This window comes from Lepus europaeus, chromosome 2 (assembly GCF_033115175.1).
Source record: "Lepus europaeus isolate LE1 chromosome 2, mLepTim1.pri, whole genome shotgun sequence".
In the NCBI taxonomy this organism is placed as follows: domain Eukaryota; kingdom Metazoa; phylum Chordata; class Mammalia; order Lagomorpha; family Leporidae; genus Lepus; species Lepus europaeus.
The window spans coordinates 100,737,882-100,757,514 of record NC_084828.1 but is presented as its reverse complement, the minus strand read 5'-3'; the positions used below and the strand labels follow the sequence as shown (position 1 = coordinate 100,757,514).

At 38.0% G+C, this 19,633-nt stretch overlaps 1 protein-coding gene across 4 annotated transcripts in view; it reads left to right on the top strand.

Moving 5' to 3' along the window:
- Positions 1-19,633, top strand: part of PIK3CA (phosphatidylinositol-4,5-bisphosphate 3-kinase catalytic subunit alpha) — a 101,380-nt gene that overhangs the window by 47,562 nt on the left and 34,185 nt on the right. For all 4 annotated transcript variants that reach the window (XM_062211544.1, XM_062211529.1, XM_062211521.1 and 1 more), the window contains 3 exons: positions 15,790-16,214; positions 16,722-16,931; positions 18,874-19,124. In XM_062211544.1, the coding sequence (XP_062067528.1) occupies positions 15,863-16,214; positions 16,722-16,931; positions 18,874-19,124 (813 nt within the window). In that variant the 5' untranslated portion in view covers positions 15,790-15,862. The remainder of the gene's footprint in view (positions 1-15,789; positions 16,215-16,721; positions 16,932-18,873; positions 19,125-19,633) is intronic.

Genomic DNA, 19,633 nt, shown 5'->3' with positions numbered 1-19,633 from the left:
CAGAAGAAGCTCCTGGCTTCAGATCAGCTCAACTCCAGTATTGCAGCCATCTGGGGAGTGAACCAGCAGATGGAAGACCTCTCTCTCTCTCTCTCTCTCTCTCCCTCCCTCCCTCAGCCTCTCTATAACTCTGCCTTTCAAATAAAATAAATAAATCTTTAAAAAAAAAAAAAGGTAAAGTCACTAAGTATCTAAAAAAATAGTGATATACAAGTTCAGGAAATATTCCATTTTTTAGAAAAAGATTTATTTATTTATTTGAAAGGCAAAGTTTATAGAGCAGGGGAGGGAGGACAGAGAGAGGTCTTCCATTCCACTGATTCACTCCCCAAATGGCCTATCTGAAGCCAGAAACTTCCTCATGGTCTCCCATGTGGGTGGCAGGGGCTCAAAGACTTGAGCCATCTTTTGCTGCTTTCCCAGGCATATTAGCAGGGAGCTGGATCTGAAGTGGAACAGCCAGGACTTGAACTGGCTACCATAGGGGATTCCAATGTCACTGCAGCTTTACCTGTTAGGCACAGTACCAGCTCCAGTATTCCATATTTTTTAGCTAAGCTTTTCAGTTGATTTATTTATCCACAGACTATTTTCCTGCTACAAAGCAAATTGGTAGAGTCCATTTATACCTCCTCCTTGGCATGTCAGTATTGGCAACATCACCATCATGATCATGACAGCACTATTCAGACTTTGACATTACATTTTAAGAGTACTGTCCTTGCAACAACCAGTTAGGACAGTGATATATTAATGACTGCTTTGCTCATTATTTGTATCTGGGATAGTGTAATCATAGACACAGATACCTAAAGATAAGGAACTCTATTGGAGATAGTAGACAATGGTGGAGCTTTTTGTTTCTTAATTCTATCCCCCTAGCCAGATCAGTTGCACCTTTTACATAATTCTATTGAGTTGGGAATGTTGAGCTGGTTAAAATGAAAATGATAGTCGAAAGAAAAGAAACCTAAGACAGAGTACCTCAAAACATTCATGGAAAATGGAATTAAAAGATTTATTTTGGTACACAATTTTTTGCATATGAAAGATATTCAGAAAGTTCATGAAATTTGTATTATGAAGAGCTATGCATGGATAAACATTTTTCTTTTTTTTTTTTTTTTTTTTTTTTAACAGGCAGAGTGGATAGTGAGAGAGAGACAGAGAGAAAGGTCTTCCTTTTTCCCATTGGTTCACCCTCCAATGGCCACCGCGGCCGGCGCATCTTGCTTATCCAAAGCCAGGAGCCAGGCGCTTCTCCCGGTCTCCCATGTTGGTGCAGGGCCCAAGGACTTGGGCCATCCTCCACTGCCTTCCCGGGCCATAGCAGAGAGCTGGCCTGGAAGAGGGGCAACCGGGATAGAATCCGGCGCTCCAACCGGGACTAGAACCCGGTTCTCCGCAAGGCGGAGGATTAGCCTGTTAAACCACGGCGCCGGCCAACATTTTTCTAAGAACTTTTTGAAGTACCCTCCTTTTTGGATGCTGCTGGTTGACTTACTGTGTCAGTACCCTCAGTCAAAGTTACTAGCTCTGTCTTCACTGGACCAGACTAGATGGAAAACCTTCTTAATGGGCCTTTTTTCCCTCTTGTGTGGATACAAACTGTTATATACAAGAAAGATAGAGCAATAAGTTCTACTGAGAAGCCTACAGCTGACATAATTTTACTTTGATTATAATGGCAGCATAAGGTAGATATGTAAACTTTTCTTTCTTCTCAAGATCACAAAGTTAATCAATGGGATGCAGGCAAGTTTAAATTCATCTAAATACTATAGAAATTGTTGCCAAAAGGAATAATACTTAAATGTAAGTCCCAGTTGTGATTAAATCATTTCCTCATTCCTCATGGCATAAGGAAGTAGAGTAGCTGTTCATTTTTGCTGAAGAGAGACCAGGAGAACAGTTTTAGCAAGAGTTTTCCTAGAGGTCACACAACTCATCCATACTTGCAAGAGGACTGAAGTATTGAGAACCATGTAAGGCTTATGAGGTCATTAGGCTATATCAAAAAGAGAGGAAAGACCATTTGACAAACTTGAGGTAAAGAGTTTCTCATTGCAGATGGCTTATAGAAACATCTTGCCTTCAACTTGTTTGTTACAGATCCTTAAAATAATCAACTCAAGGGGCTGCATAGAAGGTTAAGCTGTCACCTGCAGTGCTGGCATGCACCTGTTAAAGTCCCAGCTGCTGCAATTCCGATCCAGCTCCCTCTCACCCTCCCTCCCTCTCTCCCTCTCTGTACTTTGCCATTCAAATAAATAAAATAAATCTAAAAAAAAAAAAAAAAAGTCAAGTGAGCTGGAAGAACATATTGGTAGCCCTGCCATTATCTAGCTGTTCTTAATTAAGATTTTTTAATCATTCTTTCTTTAAAAAAGACTTATTTTTTATTTGAAAGGCAGAGTTACAGAGAGAGGGAGAGACAGAAAAATCTTCCATCCACTGGTTCACTCCCTACATGGCCACAATGGCCAGACCTGGGCTAGACTGAAGCCAGGAGCCAGGAATTTCTTTTGGGTCTCCCATGTGGGTGCAGGGGCCTGAGAACTTGGCCATTCTTGGCTCCTTTCCCAAGCACATTAACGGGGAGCTGGATTGAAAATGAAGCAGCCGGGACTTCAGCCAGAACCCATGTGGGATGCTGGCTCTGCAGGCAGTGTCTTTACACATGCCACGGCGCTGGCCCCAGTCTAAACATTATTAAACTCTTTAATGAACTCATCTGCGTGGACCCTGATGATATACTCTTTTGTTTCCTTTTTCCCCCCCTAAATCACTAGCAGCCAGGAAACAACTGTTTTACAAGTCAACCAAGTCCAATGTGGTGTTAACGTCATTGTGGCAAGATAGTGAAAATACTTTTGGAGAACCTCCCAGGTTTCTGAAAGAAAAAGAGAGGAGAGAGTTGGTTTTAATATTGACCTTAGGGACAGACACTGTGGTACAGCAAGTTAAGCTACCGCTTGCAATGCAAGCATCCCAAATTGAAGGGCCGTTATGCGTCCCGGCTACATTGCTTCCAGTACAGCTCCCTGCTAATGTACCTGGGAAGGCAGGAGTGGATGGCACAAGTGCTTGTGCCCCTGTCACCCATGTGGGAAACCCAGTTGTGGGCATTTGGGAAGTAACGCAGAGAATGGAAGATACCTCTCTCTCTCTCTCGCCATCTCTGTCACTCTAGCTTTCAAAATGAATAAATAAATACATCTTAAAAAATTGACCTTATGTTGAAAAGTAGAGCCATGTGGTGTACTTTATTCTTAAATGAATCCATCAACCAAGAATGGAGCAATGCACAGGTGGCATCATATTTGAAGTTCCAAGAAATAGGGGAATTTTCTTCCTGAAGTGTGTAGGAGTCTCATTTTTTAAGGAGAATTACAAAGGACTGTTAGGATTGCTTTTTGGTTATCATCAATAATAAGTTTGGAGACTTTTAATTCTTATAAAAGGTTAAACTTTTAGAACTTTTTCTCTTCACCTTCCACAAGAGCTAAAATTTTTGCTTACCTGAAAATTCGAGCATCATTTAAAGAGCCCCTACGTATTTTGCATTTATATCAGCATGCTTCCTTGCTGGGCTGGTCTTTTCTTTGAGAAAATCAGGTACATAATTAGACTTCCGTTTTCACTGTCTTAAGTATACAGTTGGCCTATAAATGGAGATGTAGCTGCCAAATGTAAATAATTAGGATGGTTTTCTCCATCTCTCTCTCTCTCTCTCTCTCTCTCTATATATATATATATATATGTGTGTGTGTGTGTGTGTATATGTGTATATTATATATAGTGTGTATATATATATATATAATGCTACTTTGTGGCCATTTTATAAGGAAGGTATCCTTTTTCTAATTAAAGAATTACCATCCATATTATAACAGAAGCATGAGACAAAGTTTTTACCCTTTTCTGGATCTGAGATAGTATTGATCCAGTACATAAGAAAGAGGGAAACTGTTCAGTTTCTTGCTCCAAGAGCTATGTTAAAGACTTTGTGGGGAGCAGGTGTTGTGGAACAGTGGATTAAGCCACCACCTGCAAAGCAAGCAGCCCATATAGGAGTACCAATTAGAGTCTTGACTACTCCCCTTCCAACTTAGGTCCCTGCCAATGTGCCTGGAAAGGCAGCAGAAGATGGCCCAAGTATTTGGTCCCTTGCCACCCACGTAGGAGACCAGGATGGAGTTAACTGGCTCCTGGTTTTGAACTGGCCCAGACCTGGCTGCTATATGGCCATTTGGGGAGTGAACTAGTGAATGGAAGATGTCTCTGTCTCTCTCTCTCTCTCTGTCTGTTGACTCTGACTTTCAAATAAGTAAATAAATCTTTTTTTAAAAAGATATCATGGGGATGGCACTGTGGCATGGAAGGGTAAGCCTCCACCTGCAGTGCCAGCATCCCATATGTGCACAGATTCAAATAGCTGTTCCACTTCTGATGCAGCTTCCTGCTGATGCACCTGGGAGGGCAGTGGAGAATGGCATGAGTGCTTGGGCCCCTGCACCCACGTGGGATACCTGGGAGAGACTCCTAGCTCCTGGCTTCTGCCTGGCCCAGCCCTGGCCATTGCAGCTATTCGGGGAGTGAGCCAGTAGATAGAAGATCAATTTTCTCTCTCTCTCTTTCTCTCTACCTCTCCCTCCCTTCCTTCCTCCTTCCCCCATCTCCCCTTCTCTCCATTTTTATTTATTTCAAATAAAGATTTTATTTATTTGAAAGGCAGAGATACATGGAGGCAGAGGTAGAGGTAGACAGAGAGGTCTTCCATCTACTGGTTCACTCCCTAAATGGCCATAACAGCCAGAACTGGGCCAATCCGAACCCAGGAGCTTCTTCTGGGTCTCCCACGTGGGTGCAGGAGCCCAAGGACTTTGGGCCATCATTCTACTGCTTTCCTTGGCCATAGCAGAGCACTGGATCGGAAGTGGAGCAGCAGGGACTCAACCAGCGTTCATATGGCGCTGCAGGCAATGGCTTAACCCACTACACAGAGCCAGCCCTCATTTAACTCTTGTAATATCACTATGAGATAATAACATTTTATTCACCTTTTACCATTAAGGTAACTGCTTTCAAATAAGCCTACCACTCCTGAGGAAGTTTTTTAAAATAATTTTTTTTAATTTATTTATTTTACTTGAGAGGCAGAGTTACAGGCAGAGAGAGGGAGAGACAGAGAGAGAGGTCTTCCGTCCACTAGTTCACTCCCCAGAGTGGGCCATCTTCTACTGCTTTCCCAGGCTCTCAGCAGGGAGCTGGATGGAAGTGGAGCAGCAGCCAGGACCTGAGCCACAGGCAGATGCTTAACCTACTATGGCACAGTGCCGGCCCTCAGGAAGTTTTAAAAATTTATTTAAGAGTTCTCAGGGCCAGCGCTGTGGTGTAGCAAGTAAGGCCACCACCTGCAGTACTAGCATCCCATATGGGCGCTGATTCAAGTCCCAGCTGTACCACTTCCCATCCAGCTCTCTGCTGTGGCCTGGGAAAGCAGTGAAAGATGGCCCAAGTCCTTGGGCCCCCGCACCCATGTGGGAGACCTGGAGGAAGTGCTTGGCTCCTGGCTTCGGATTGGTGCAGCTCCAGCTGTTGCAGCCAGTTGGGGAAAGAACCAGTGGATGGAAGACACCTCTCTCTCTCTCTCTTACTCTCTCTCTCTCTCCCTCTCTCCCTCTCTCCCTCACCCCTCACCCTCTCCCTCACCCTGTCCCTCTTCCTCTCCTTTCCCTCTCCTTTCCCTCTCCTTTCCCTCTCCTTTCCCTCTCCTTTCCTTCTCCCTCTCCCTCTCCCTCTCCCTCTCCCTCTCCCTCTCCCTCTCCCTCTCCCTGCCTGTCCTTCTCTTTCAACTCTGACGTTCAAGTAAATAAATAAATCTTTAATTTAAAAAATAAAAGAGTTCTCTGTAAGGTCAGTAGAACTGAACATGATGGAATATTGATCTGAAGTGAAGCAAAAACACTGTGGTTGTACTATTTCTGCCTAAGACTAGACTGACTTAATATACACTGTTTTCTTTGCTACTTCATACTGAATAAAACCGTAAATTAAGAAATCCAGAGGTTTCCAAGATGTTTTGAGTTTCCTTGGTTACTCATTTGCCACAAGTGTTGTTAGATGTTAAAGCTCAAATCACTGGTTAGACTGTCTTTGTAGAATGGTTAGCTTATGTCCTTTTCTTTGGTCAGAAGGAGGCACCCCTAATTCTGTCCACTTGTCTTTACCAGTGCATGCCATTTGATCACAAGGTAGGCTTGTTAATAAAGATGAATCAACGAGTTAGAGCAGAAGTATTCTACTACTAGAAAAACAAAAGTAAAATGTTAATGTTTTTTCATTTGAAGGATTAGTCATTCTTTTAGTTGTATATTTCGAAATTGCAGTTTACTAAAAACTGTCATCTTGATCTGAAAATGTAATTGAGGTTTCCAGAGTTGCCTGATTTACAATTTACTTCTGTTTGCGTGTTGCTTTTTTTTAATGTCAAATTATGTGGTAATCTGCATTGACTCTTAAGAAAGATGGGAGAAGAAATATTTGCTAGAAAACTCTCTCACTGTGGCATCAGTTGTATCTTATGATTGTATATTACCAAATATCTCTTTGTATTTTCCACATTGTTTGACTAAACTTGCCTTTTCTCATAATTCTGTTTCTCTGACTTTCACTTTTATTGATGTCTAGTCTCTTTCTGAGCTTAGACTTTAAGAAATTTTCATTCATCCTGTTGCGCACTAGAATTTTAATTTTTGAAGCTCTAATTGAGAAAAATTAGTGACTACGTATTTTAGGTTATGGTACAGTTTCTTTATGTCTCTATGAAATATGAAATTTAAAATTCATGATTTATCTAATATAAAATCAAGTATTTATTAATCTGTACTTCATTAAGGGCTCTTTATCAAATTTGATAAATTCTAACCAGATTCTTTTAACTCACCTTGTTTACATTACTGATAATTAGGCATCTACATTGCTATAGACTTTACTTACCTGGACCTTAATTATTTACTGTTGCTTTTAAAAATCTGTTAGCACAAGCCTTCCCTAAGCTTATCCATGAGCCTCATATTAGGGAGCCCATGGCTTCATAATGCATCATGTTTCTGCAATGTATTTTCATAACATCTTTCATAGCACCATGAATATGAATTTAATAGTGAGAATGAATTGAAGTCATTACTACAGAAATATGTATTTTTTTACGTACTAGTCATGAGGACTTGGTTTTCTATCTTGGAGTGGTAAAGTTGTTTCTGTCATATTCAAAGCATGAGTTAAATCTGTTTTCTCATGGTCAGCTTATGAAGGTCAATGAAGGACAGCACTTTGAAAGAAATGGATAATATGCATCCTTCCAGAGCTAGTGTATATTACAGCTGTGTGTTTGGACCTACTCCAGCAACAGCTCGGTGACTGTTAGAGAAAGAGTAGTGCAGAGGCCCTAACAGGGTCTCAGAAATTTTACTGAAGGACATTGGCTTCTCGTGCATTTCCACCACAGTGATACTTGTTTGAAACTATCTTCCTTGTTCCTCAAATCCAGCTGGTCTCTAAGTACCTTGGATTTTCCTTTACAAGATCATCTATTTCTTTCTTGCTGTTCCTAAGTGCTGCTTCTTTGCTCTGGCCCATGTTAAATTTTTCCTGGAGTAATTTCAATGCTTTAGTTTTTCTAGTTACTCTTCTATGTTCTAGGATAATAGTGACTGAGAAAGACCCTATCCTTGAAAAATTTCGTCTAGTAGGAAATCAAACATAGCCATAGATAATCTTGGGCTGTAACATTAAGAAAGGGAGTAATTAACTCTAGAAATATTTAAAGTAACTTTGAAGTAGAGTGATCAGAACATTGAATTATTAAGCTAGATTTTAATTATGTTGCTTCTGCAGCAAACATGGACAGTTTTTGTTTTCCTGTAATAAATCAAACTAAACTGAAAATTCATTTGATAATTTTAAAACCAGAGAGTTTTATTTTTATTTTCTAGTTAATGAGCAAATAAAGAAATGTAACTTGCCGTAAAAGTAAATACTGGGGGCTGGCATCCCATATGGGTACCGGTTCGAGTCCTAGCTGCTCCACTTCTGATCCAGCTCGCTGCTGTGGCCTGGGAAAGCAGTGGAGGATGGCCTGAGTCCTTGGGCCTCTGCACTCGACTGGGAGACCTGGAGGAAGCTCCTGGCTCCTGGCTTTGGATTGGCACAGCTCCTGCTGCTGGGGCCAGTTGGGAAGAGAACCAGCAGATGAAAGACCTCTCTCTCTCTGCCTCTCCTTCTCTCTGTGTGTAACTCTTTCAAATAAATAAATAATTTTTTTTTTTACTTATTTGACAGGTAAAGTTAGACAGTGAGAGAGACAGAGAGAAAGGCCTTCCTTCCATTGGTTCACCCCCCAAATGGCCGCCACAGCCAGTGCTATGCCAATCCGAAGCCAGGAGCCAAGTGCTTCCTCCCCGTCTCCCACGTGGGTGCAGGCGCCCAAGCACTTGGTCCATCCTCCACTGCCCTCCCAGGCAACAGCAGAGAGCTAGACTGAAAGAGGAGGAGCCGGGACTAGAACCCAGCACCCATATGGGATGCCGGCACCACAGGCGGAGGATTAGCCAAGTGAGCCATGGCACCAGCCCATAAATAAATCTTAAAAAAAAAAAAAACTAAACTAAATACTGTTTTCCTGTTGATCTGAGAATGGGGGTAGAAATGTTTTGTCAACATATATCTAAATATACACATTTGTAAATGTCGCTTTAAAAATCAGAAATAAGTAAAACCATTGATCACTCAGTAGATATTTAAGCAGTTTCTACATTTGTGGAACATAGATATCTGGGAAGCACAAGCTGCTTCTTTTAGCAATTGTGGCTGGTTGAGGTGAATAAGCAATTGAATCAGTATAGATCTATCCCCTAATCTTGCGGTGCGTGCTTCAAAATAGCTTTCTTATTTTTAATGACTTTCTGATGCAAATATTATGTTTCAGACATAATACACTTCTGAAATTAAAACCTGAATTAAAAATATATAAAACAGGGGTCAACGTTGTGGTGTGGTAGGCTAAGCCTCCACCAGTGGCACTAACATCCCATATGGGTGCCGGTTCTAGTCCCGGCTGCTCCTCTTCTGATCCAGCTCTCTGTTATAGCCTGGGAAAGCAATGGAAGATGACCCAAGTGGTTGGGCCCCTCCTCCTGTGTGAGAAACCTGGAAGAAGCTCCTGGCTCCTGGCTTCAGATCTGCCCAGCTCCGGCCATTTGGGGAGTGAATCAGTGGATGGAAGACCTTTCTCTCTGTCTCTCCCTTTGTCTGTAACTCTACCTCTCAAATAAATAAATAAAATCTTTAATATATTAAACATACCTTATGTATGTTTCAAAGTATTCAAGTCAGAAAAGGAGACTTATTTATTTTTATAGAGACTCATAATGAGCTGTCAAATAATAACTTTCTACACTCTTTCTTGGTAATATTGACTATACAATTTGTACTCAGTTTTGGTTGCCACATTTTCAGATGAATATTAGCAAATGGAGCATATCCAGTGAAAGCAAAGAAAATGATGGTAAACTGTCTTACTTGAATAATGATTGGAGGACAATCACAATTCTGATAACTGTCAAGTATGTAATGAGATGGAGAAAACAACTCAGAATGAAGAAGATAACTTAGGAATAACATTTAGGAATAATGTTAAGTGCTCCTCAAAAAATTCCATATCAGGTTATAAGCTTTTAATACTGAAAGTACTCAGTTAAGATTTTAACTTTGTTTGTATCCCCCAGAGAGTTTCATTTGACAATGTTATGGTGTGGTTGCAGAGGCAGGGTTGTGAATGACTTCTTAGGTAGTGTGCATTTAGAAAAGTCTCCAGTTGATGTCAGATAGTTATGCTATCTTTTGGGGGGACAACATACTGTAAAAACCACATGGTGGTTTCCATAACTTCTGCTCAACTCTGCTATTATAGTATGAAAGCATCATTCACAATATATAAATACAGTTTGTTGAGTCTGTAAGTGTGCATCAAAATAAAACTTACTTTATAAAAGTAAGCAGTGAGCTGAATTTGCCCTGTAGTCTATATTTCAACCACCCTTACCTTAAATGATAAAATCCAGAAACACATCCTGGAATCAAAATTATATTCACCGGCGTTAAGAAGAAGAATGAAAGGGCAAACTTGTAAGCTTATATCAAAAAAAGCTAATGAGTAATAGTTGGCTACTGCCTTATTTATTACAAAAACAAAAATATCTCATGTCTTTTTCTGTGCACCATAATTTAATTCTCATATACCAAAATTCAGTCATGAATGGCTGACAGAATATTTTGTTCAACAGTTGATTTAAGTAAGATTGCCTTGTGTAGTTAAATAAATATGATTGGGTTTATAGAAATTTGGGTAGTAATTCCAGTTCAATAAATGACCTCACTGTTTTCACCTTCTAAGGATATGATTGGAGTTAAGTAATAATGTTCAGCTTTTTGAAAAATTGTGAATGCCATCCCAAAACCTGCTGGGAGATTGGATTTATATTTAAATATTGGGGAAATCTCTTCACTGTTTCAGAACTGAGCAAGACTCACTTGTGTTTCAGTTTATGTCTCTACCTACTAAAGATAAGAGCTGAAGATAAGGTAGAAATGTCTACTTCGTATTTCTGGTCTTATCTATGTCAATCTAATTAGAATTTGCTGTATCTAAACTGCTGCCTTTTACTTAATGGAAGACATTTTAGTGTGGTTTATCTATATCAAGTAAAAAATATTTTTTATTTATTTATTTTGTTTTCTTTTTTAAGAATCATTTTATTTATTTGAAAGACAGAGTTACAGAGAGAGGTAGAGTCAGAGAGAGAGAGGTCTTCCATCTGCTGATTCACTCCCCAGTTGGCCACAATGGCTGGAGCTGTACTGATCCGAAGCCAGGAGCCAGGGGCTTTTTCCAGGTCTCCCATGCAGGTGCAAGGGCCCAAGAACTTGGGCCATCTTCTACTGCTTTCCCAGGTGATAGCAGAGAGCTGCATTGGAAGTGGAGCAGCTGGGACTTGAACTGGTGTTCATATGGGATGCTGGCACTGCAGGCAGCAGCCTTACCTGCTACACCACAGCGCCAGCCCCATAGATGATCTTTAAGGTCAGTTACTTTGAAAGTCAGCATGAACAGATTAACAAGTTAAACTTCAATTTCAAATTCTTTACTACCTTAGACTAAGTTATAAATCAAGATTGTCTATAAACAGCTATTTGGAAACATAAAATTGAGGAACTACTGTATATTTGTGTTTAGTAGTACTGCTTTGGCCAACTCATTAAAAGTAGAGGAGATACACCATCAGCACAAAATTTCTACAGTATGTGATCATAAGATAATTCAAAACAAAATTACAGATGAAAAAATTTTTCCTTCTGTGATCTCAAATTTCCAAATCATAGAAATTAGTATTACAAAAATTAATTTTATAATGATTTATCTTCCTCTATTGCTCTTAAATAATTTTCTTTGTAAATAGAAAAATATGCTCTTAAATTTGGTAATTCCATCTTTATCAGCATATAATTTTTCCTGTGATTTAGCCAAGCCCTTGTATTTTACATTTTTGATACATGGATTTCTTAATTTTAAGGATTTTTCCCTTAAAATCAGAGAATTGAGAAAATGTACTTTTTACACTTTAATGTTCATTTGTTTATATCTTTATATTTGAAAGCAATCTTTAAAGAAATCAGAATTTAAAAATAATGAAAAATATTTTAGCTCAATATTTTAGACTCCTTTATATTCACAATGTACAACATAAAATTCAGACTGTTTAACATGGTTTTATTATCTGGCGCCTGCTTGCCTTTGGCCCTCTCTCCTTGTCACGGACCCCACCTGTTACCAACCACTTTAGACTCAAATAATAGAAAAAAACAGCTTGCATTGTTACTAACGGTGGTGGCTGCATGCTTTCGTGGTCTGTGACTGTACAAACACTGTGGTGTTCTGAAATGCCCTCTTCATCTAGCTGTCCTGCAGCCAAGCCATTCCCACTGTGAAATTCCTACCAATCTATAATACACTACTGAAACTTGACCTCCCAGAAGCCTTCCCTGACCCTTTCAGGCTTTTCTATAGTTCATCTTCTGTCTTGAAATAATTACCACATTGTTAAAGTCGTTTTTCTAATAATCAATGAGTCCCTCAACAAAAGAAGGGAAAGCATCTTATTCACCTTTCTTTTCATATTGTGCTTAGCCTAGATGCTGGCATAAACAAGTACTTCTCAATAAAAAGGAGAGAGAGACGATGGTAAGGGGTTCTTTATACCTAAGCTGCAGATAGATACCATTTAAATAGGAAATTGAGCAGTTGGGGGAACTGGAGGCTACTGGGAAAGCACCAGCATCTGAGCCACTCAGAACCTTTCCAGTCTGCTGTGAGAGCCTTGCATTACCAGTGCTACCTTTGAGGTATTAGCACTAGAAATGGGCTCTGCTTTATGAAGCTCCTTATTTACTTGCTTCCCTTACTGGAAGAAACCACTTTTTTATACTCCCATCTGGCGAGTTCATAATAATTTGGAAAGATAATATTGTTAATTCTTCACCGGTTTAATAGTAATATTTAACATTCACTGAGTATTTACTGTGCGCTTATACTTTTGTTCCATATTTTCTTTTCATACATTACTTAGTAGTCCTCACAACAATCCAATAAAGTGGATGCTGTTATCCTAATTTAACAAATAGGGGAGTGGGGGATGAGGTTCAATGAGATGAACTAAACTGTCCAAGATCACACAGCTATTACCTGTGGGAGCCAGAATTTGAATCCAACTTTACAGCTCGTTCTCTTATTCACTGTCAGTGAAGACTGCCAATCACTAATTAAAGCCCAAATAGTATCATGGTTATAGTGTGCTTTTTAAAATCATCTAAACATGGATTCCAAATTTATTTTCTGGTAGCAAGTAACCTTTCTTTTCTGACCTTCAGTTTTCTTATAATATAAAATGATAATACATATCCCAAAAGGTCTGTTGACCACCTAAATGCATGGTATATACTAAATAATAAGTGTTAGATCCAGTTGCCTCTAATATACTTCCGTTTATGTGAGCTCTGGAATAATGATTATTACAAAATAAGACCTGACACAAGAAGGCAAATAGCCATTAAACAAATGCGAAGGTTAGTATCCTCTAACTTCTATTGTCGCAAACCAGAGCCAGCCTTCAGGATTCCCAAGTGTTTTGTGTCTGTGATCACACTTATTCTATTAATTTGAAGACTTATCTTCAGTATTTAATGGTTAATAAACAGAATAAATCTGTCTACTAGACTTCTGTCTTACAAATGTATGAGACTGTGCGAGTTATTTTTTGCACGAAATGGTTGCCCTAGTGGTTCTGTAACATAGACCTTTTAGTACCATTCAACAAAGAAAAACCATAAATACAGTTGCTGTTTTGGTGTGGCTTGTGGTTTTGGTTTTGTTTTTATTTGAACTTTTTCATGCAAGCAGATGTTCATTTAAAAGTAGTCGTTTGACATTTTTCCTTTGCATTCTTCACATTTTTTTATGTTTTTTAAATGTTTAGCTTAAGTCACTTCTATAATTGTGATTGTTCTGGTCTTTTTACTAGGCAGTGAATTTTCTTTTAAAGGTGTGGCAAATGGAATAATTATATTTTAAAACCTGTTTCAAGGGATTTCTATTTTAAGTGTGGAGAAAGGTATTTCAATCTATCAAAACATAATTTTCCTATATTCTTCATTGCCCTTCAGTTAATTTCTGTTCCCAGAGGTGGGAGTAAGGCTGGAAATGTCTGCTATTGCTACTCCTCACCTTCTTCATATATTATAACTCTGGACCATACCAACATCACTTGTTTGCAACCAAGGATTTGTACAGCAGAGATGTCTGATCAGATTAACTCTATGCTATTTCTGGGTCTCAGTGGCTCTGAAGTGGAGGGTGGTGGGGGACAAAGATGCAAAGGAAATCATTTAGGCAGATCTTTGCAGTGATCTAGACAAGAAATGGTGAGGGCCTGTCCTTAGGTACTGAGAGTGGTAGGGAAGGAGTGTAGACAGATTAAAGAGCATTTGTTGATGGGTTTCATGGGTGGGGAACATCCTGCCTGCGGCCATATAAAGCCCATGAAATCATTTGGTCAGGCCTTGCCAAGACAAATGCAGGCCACAGTCAAAATTCAGTAAATCTATTGCAGGCGAATTTTTTTAAGTTGATAATTGTGTATGGCCTGTGAATGATGTTACAAATATCCCAATGGCCCTTGGCAGAAAAAAGATTCCCTACCCCTGAATATTGACAGATAGGAGATAGATGAGAGGAGTGAAAAATGGGGATTTCTGGATTGGATGCATCATGTTGCTCACTTGCTTCTCTTTTTGTTTAACTCCTGCTTCCCTTAAAGGATTCTCTGTATGTTAACCTCCATTGATTTAGATGACCGCACTGTGTACTTTCATAGAACCTGGCATTTCTCTATGATAGCATTTAATCAGTTTTACAGTTGTGAGATTATACAACGTACACATAATCTTCATTCTTGACTTTGTCTTATGAGGACAAGGGCTGTGTCTTATTCTTAATTTTATTCCCAGTACCTAGCGTGGTCCTGAGGACAGCACCAGTACACTTTTGGTGAAAAAGAAAAAGTGTAATGTATAGCTCTTGCCTATAGTACTTGATAGAATAATCAAATATGTTAGATTATTGGAGCCTTCTTGATACCTTTTTCTAGCTTAATTTCTTCTGCAACTGGTATCGTTCATGTTACCTTTGGTTATAGTCTTACAGTTTAGCTTACTGAATAAACATATAAAGCAAGAAATAAACACGCTTTGTGGGTTTTGGTGAGATTTTCTGAAAGAACTCTTTAGAACATTAAAGTCTTAAAAAATTAAGCATCCTTAAATTATAATAGCACTTAACAATTTTTAAAATATTACTAGTTCTTAACTCAGATGGTGGAAACATTATACTGACAAAGTCATGATACCCTATTGTGTGTAAATCAATTCATTTCAATTAGAAATAGTAGGACTAGTTTACTTGAGAAAGTGCATGGATCATTGCAAGTTCATCAGATTTCAAGGAAAATATCTTGATGACACTTTGTTATTATGAATATACACCTAAAGCTTACTATAAGAGCAGAATGATCTGTAATATTAATTACCTAGACTAGAATCAAACTACCCTCCAACCCCCAAAAAATGAAGGAAATTTAAAATATGGATTTAAGAAAGAAACTAAGCCATATAATTTCTCATTACAGCCCATTAGGAGTAGAAGTGAAAAAGGAAAAGGATTTAATTTCTCTAGGACTTACTTTTCTTTAAAATAAGAGCAGTGGACGTACAGTCTAAAAGATTCTTTTTGGCTCAAATTCTGTTACTCCATAAAATAGAAGAGAATGATAAAGGTGATAAAGAATGATAAAGAAAGAATGATAAATGATATGTGATGGGAATTTTGGTTTGAATTATAGCTTACTCGTCATTCTTTCTATTGCCTCAGCTTTGTCTTAGAAAATCCACTCAAATGTTTTTAGGTGACTTTATTAAATTTAATACAAGTGATTTTTCTAACCAACTGAAGTATAAGTGTTATCTAGAGCAACAGTCTCAATTAGAATATTTAAGATGAGTTTGTGTTATCCTTGTCCATTTAAAGTACAGAAAATGAGTCAGTTAATAGAGCCATTAAATGTATTCTTCTGTAGTTGCTTCTCTTTTAATAGATGTTTTCTTTCTTTGATTTAGGTGTCTGCTTTGGAACAATATATATAATTCCTTCAAGTAGTTTTATATGTAAAACTTGTAAAGGATCAGAACAATGCCTCCGCGACCATCATCAGGTGAACTGTGGGGCATCCACTTGATGCCCCCAAGAATCTTAGTAGAATGTTTACTGCCAAATGGAATGATAGTGACTTTAGAATGCCTCCGTGAGGCTACATTAATTACTATAAAGCATGAACTATTTAAAGAAGCAAGAAAATACCCTCTCCATCAACTTCTTCAAGATGAATCTTCTTACATTTTCGTAAGTGTTACCCAAGAAGCAGAAAGGGAAGAATTTTTTGATGAAACAAGGCGCCTTTGTGACCTTCGGCTTTTTCAACCCTTTTTAAAAGTAATTGAACCAGTAGGCAACCGTGAAGAAAAGATCCTGAATCGAGAAATTGGTATGATACAGTTTTCAACTTAATGACATTGTGATCCTGCTCTAAGATGCAAATAACTATGAAGTTTAGCTATTATCTGTTACTAAAATACCTATCTGAACCAGTACTTTTGTAATCAAATAAATTGTTTTCCTAATTAAAAAAAAATTAGAAATCTGAAGTACTTTTTACTGATGAACTATGGAACTATTTTTAACACCTTAGTGTTACCCTGTAAAGTTTTCTTTAAGAAATATCATTTGTGGGATGATGTAGATTTGTTGTATCCCAGTTTTGTTTGCATAATGTTTCTGCCTTTAAACTACTGAATATATTACCTTTTATATATTCAGATCTACTTGGGACCTTGTCACCTCTTACTATATGTATTCATCAATTTTTTTTAACCCAGATAAACTTCTTTACTCTTTTGTGATCTTCCAGATTTACACAGTTTCCTGTTTGTAAGAAACTAGTCCACATGGAATGTTTAATAGAATGTTATGTTCTTTATATAATTTTTTTAAGGTTTTGTTATTGGCATGCCAGTGTGTGAATTTGATATGGTTAAAGATCCAGAAGTACAGGACTTCCGAAGAAATATTCTGAATGTTTGTAAAGAAGCTGTGGATCTTAGAGATCTGAATTCACCTCATAGTAGAGCAATGTATGTCTATCCTCCAAATGTAGAATCTTCACCAGAACTGCCAAAGCACATATATAATAAATTAGATAAAGGTAAGAAAATTGTCAGTCTGCCATCATCATCACTATAGCAGAATTCTATGTCTGTACCTGTTTTTCAGTACAGTCTTTTCCCACCTAGAAGATAAGCTTCTGAAAGACAGGGACTGCTGATATTGACAAGACACAGCTGAGCACCAAGTGTAACACTTATGTGTAATAAACTGTGTATGTGTCATGCTGATCCCTATGTAAATTATTTAATCTCAAAATACTAAAGAATTTGAGTTCGAAATTTACTCTTTTTAGATACTAACAGAATGAAAGCTGATTAACTGAAAATAAAAACTAGGATAAATAGAAACATTTTATAAAATTTTGGGAAGCTTTATACATTATTTTTTATTATATATCATATAAATATATGTTTATAAAGAAAAAATAGTTTTATTGTTAAATATAGTAATTAAGTCTGATCATAATGAGTGATCTTATAGAGGTAGACTTGACATTTCATACATCAGTTTCTAAAATGAAATGAACATAACATATAAATGACTGTTTTGGAAGTAAATGTCATAGCATTGAAGAAATACCTATATTTTTCAAGATTAAAAAAGTGAAGCTTTCAGTTTAAAATAATGTACTATATTATTCTCACACACTATTAACTATAAAACTCTGTTAGAATACGTTAAAACATTTTTTAAAAGTTTTATTTTTTTGAAAGGTAGAGTTAACACAGAGAGGGAGAGACAGAGAGAAATCTTAACATCTGCTGATTCCCTCCTCAAATGGCCACAACAGCTGGAGCTAGGCCAATCCAAAGCCAGGAGCCAGGAGCTTCTTCTGGGTATCGCACATGGGTGCAGGGGCCCAAGAACTTGGGCCATCTTCCAGTGCTTTCCCAGGTGCATTAGCAGGGAGATAGATTGAAGTAGAGCAGCCGGGACTTGAACGCACCCATATGGGTTGCCAGTGCCACAGGCAGTACCTTTACCCACTATGCCACAGCCTTGGCCCCAAAACATCTTAACTACATTTCACTCATAGTGTTCACAGTAATTTATTATAACAAAAAACTAAATCAAAATATTTTTCTACTACAGCATACTTTTTAAAATACTCTTCACTTTTCTTCAACATTTTACCAAAAATTTCCAATATAAAAAAAGTTGAAATAATTGTACTGTAAACAGCCACACCTCTTTAACATAGTTTTTGTTAAATTAATTAATTTTATTTGAAAAGCAGAAAGAGAAACAGGTAGAGTTCTCCCATCAGCTCCCCAAATGCTCATAACGTTCAGAGCTGGGTTATGCTAAAGCCAGGAGCTGGAAACTCAATCCAGGTTTCCACATGGATGGCAAGGACCCAGTTACTTGACCCACCACTTGTTGCCTCCAAGGATGTGCATTAACAGGAAGCTGGAATTGAGAGCAGCACTTTAACCACCAGGCTAAATACCCACCTTGCAGTTTTAGTCCTTACATTTTAATCATTTTTGTTAACTCCCTGACTTAATTGATCTTAAAAAGAGAAAATTAGAAATCCATTTCCTGTCCCTCCTATTCTCTAATACTTCCTCTTCTGTCTTTTCTGTCATTCCAGTTCAGCGTCTGTGTGTCTGTTTATTCTCTTGTTTTACTTCCCATAGCTACCAAAAATTCTTTCTGTTAATTTCGGTACTGATAAACCTCTCATGCTATCATGAGTCACTCTTCACAGGGGATACACACTTGAAGTATGTTCTGTAGTTTTAGAAGGGAAATGAGCTTAGTCCCAGTTAGTTGTGACTAGGCACAATTTTATTTGCTTTCATAAAACATGAGATTTGGATATGGCCTGGCAGCCCTGTCAGGTATGAAAATTCCTGTTTCTACCTGATATTTACCAATACTTTAATTAGTTTGATTATAGTGGTCATCTATACTTTTTGAAATTTGTCTCGAAGTAGATATTGTGATTGCATCTAATAATGTTTTCCTGTTAATAGGGCAAATAATAGTGGTGATTTGGGTAATAGTTTCTCCAAATAATGATAAACAGAAGTATACCCTGAAAATCAACCATGACTGTGTGCCAGAACAAGTAATTGCTGAAGCAATCAGGAAGAAAACCCGGAGCATGTTGCTATCCTCTGAACAACTAAAACTATGTGTTTTAGAATATCAGGGCAAGTATATTTTAAAAGTGTGTGGATGTGATGAATACTTCTTAGAAAAATATCCTCTGAGTCAGTATAAGGTAAGTAAAAAGTTCAAGAATATTAATTTTTTTTTTTTTAAGATTTATTCATTTTATTTGAAAGAGTTACAGAGAGGCAAAGAGAGAAGTCTTCCATCTGCTGGTTCACTCCCCAAATGGCCACAATGGCTGGAACTGAGCCAATCCAAAGCTAGGAGCCAGGAGCTTCCTCTGGTTTTCCCACAAAGGTGCAGAGCCATCTTCCACTGCTTTTCCAGGCCATAGCAGAGAGTTGGATTGGAAGTGGAGCCGCCGGGACTTAAACCGGCATCCATATGGGATGCCAGCACTGTAGGCAGTGGCTTTACCTGCTATACCACAGCATTGACCCCAAGAATATTAATTTTAAATTTAAAAAGGGATAACATCAAGGAATAGTGTCTTTTTTTAGAACATGCTTCTAATTAATATTAGTAAGTAATATTTATTAGTTTTTTATACTGAAATTATTGTTTAATTTGAGAAACTGATAATATTGGCAGTTACACTAATTCCAAAATATGTACTGT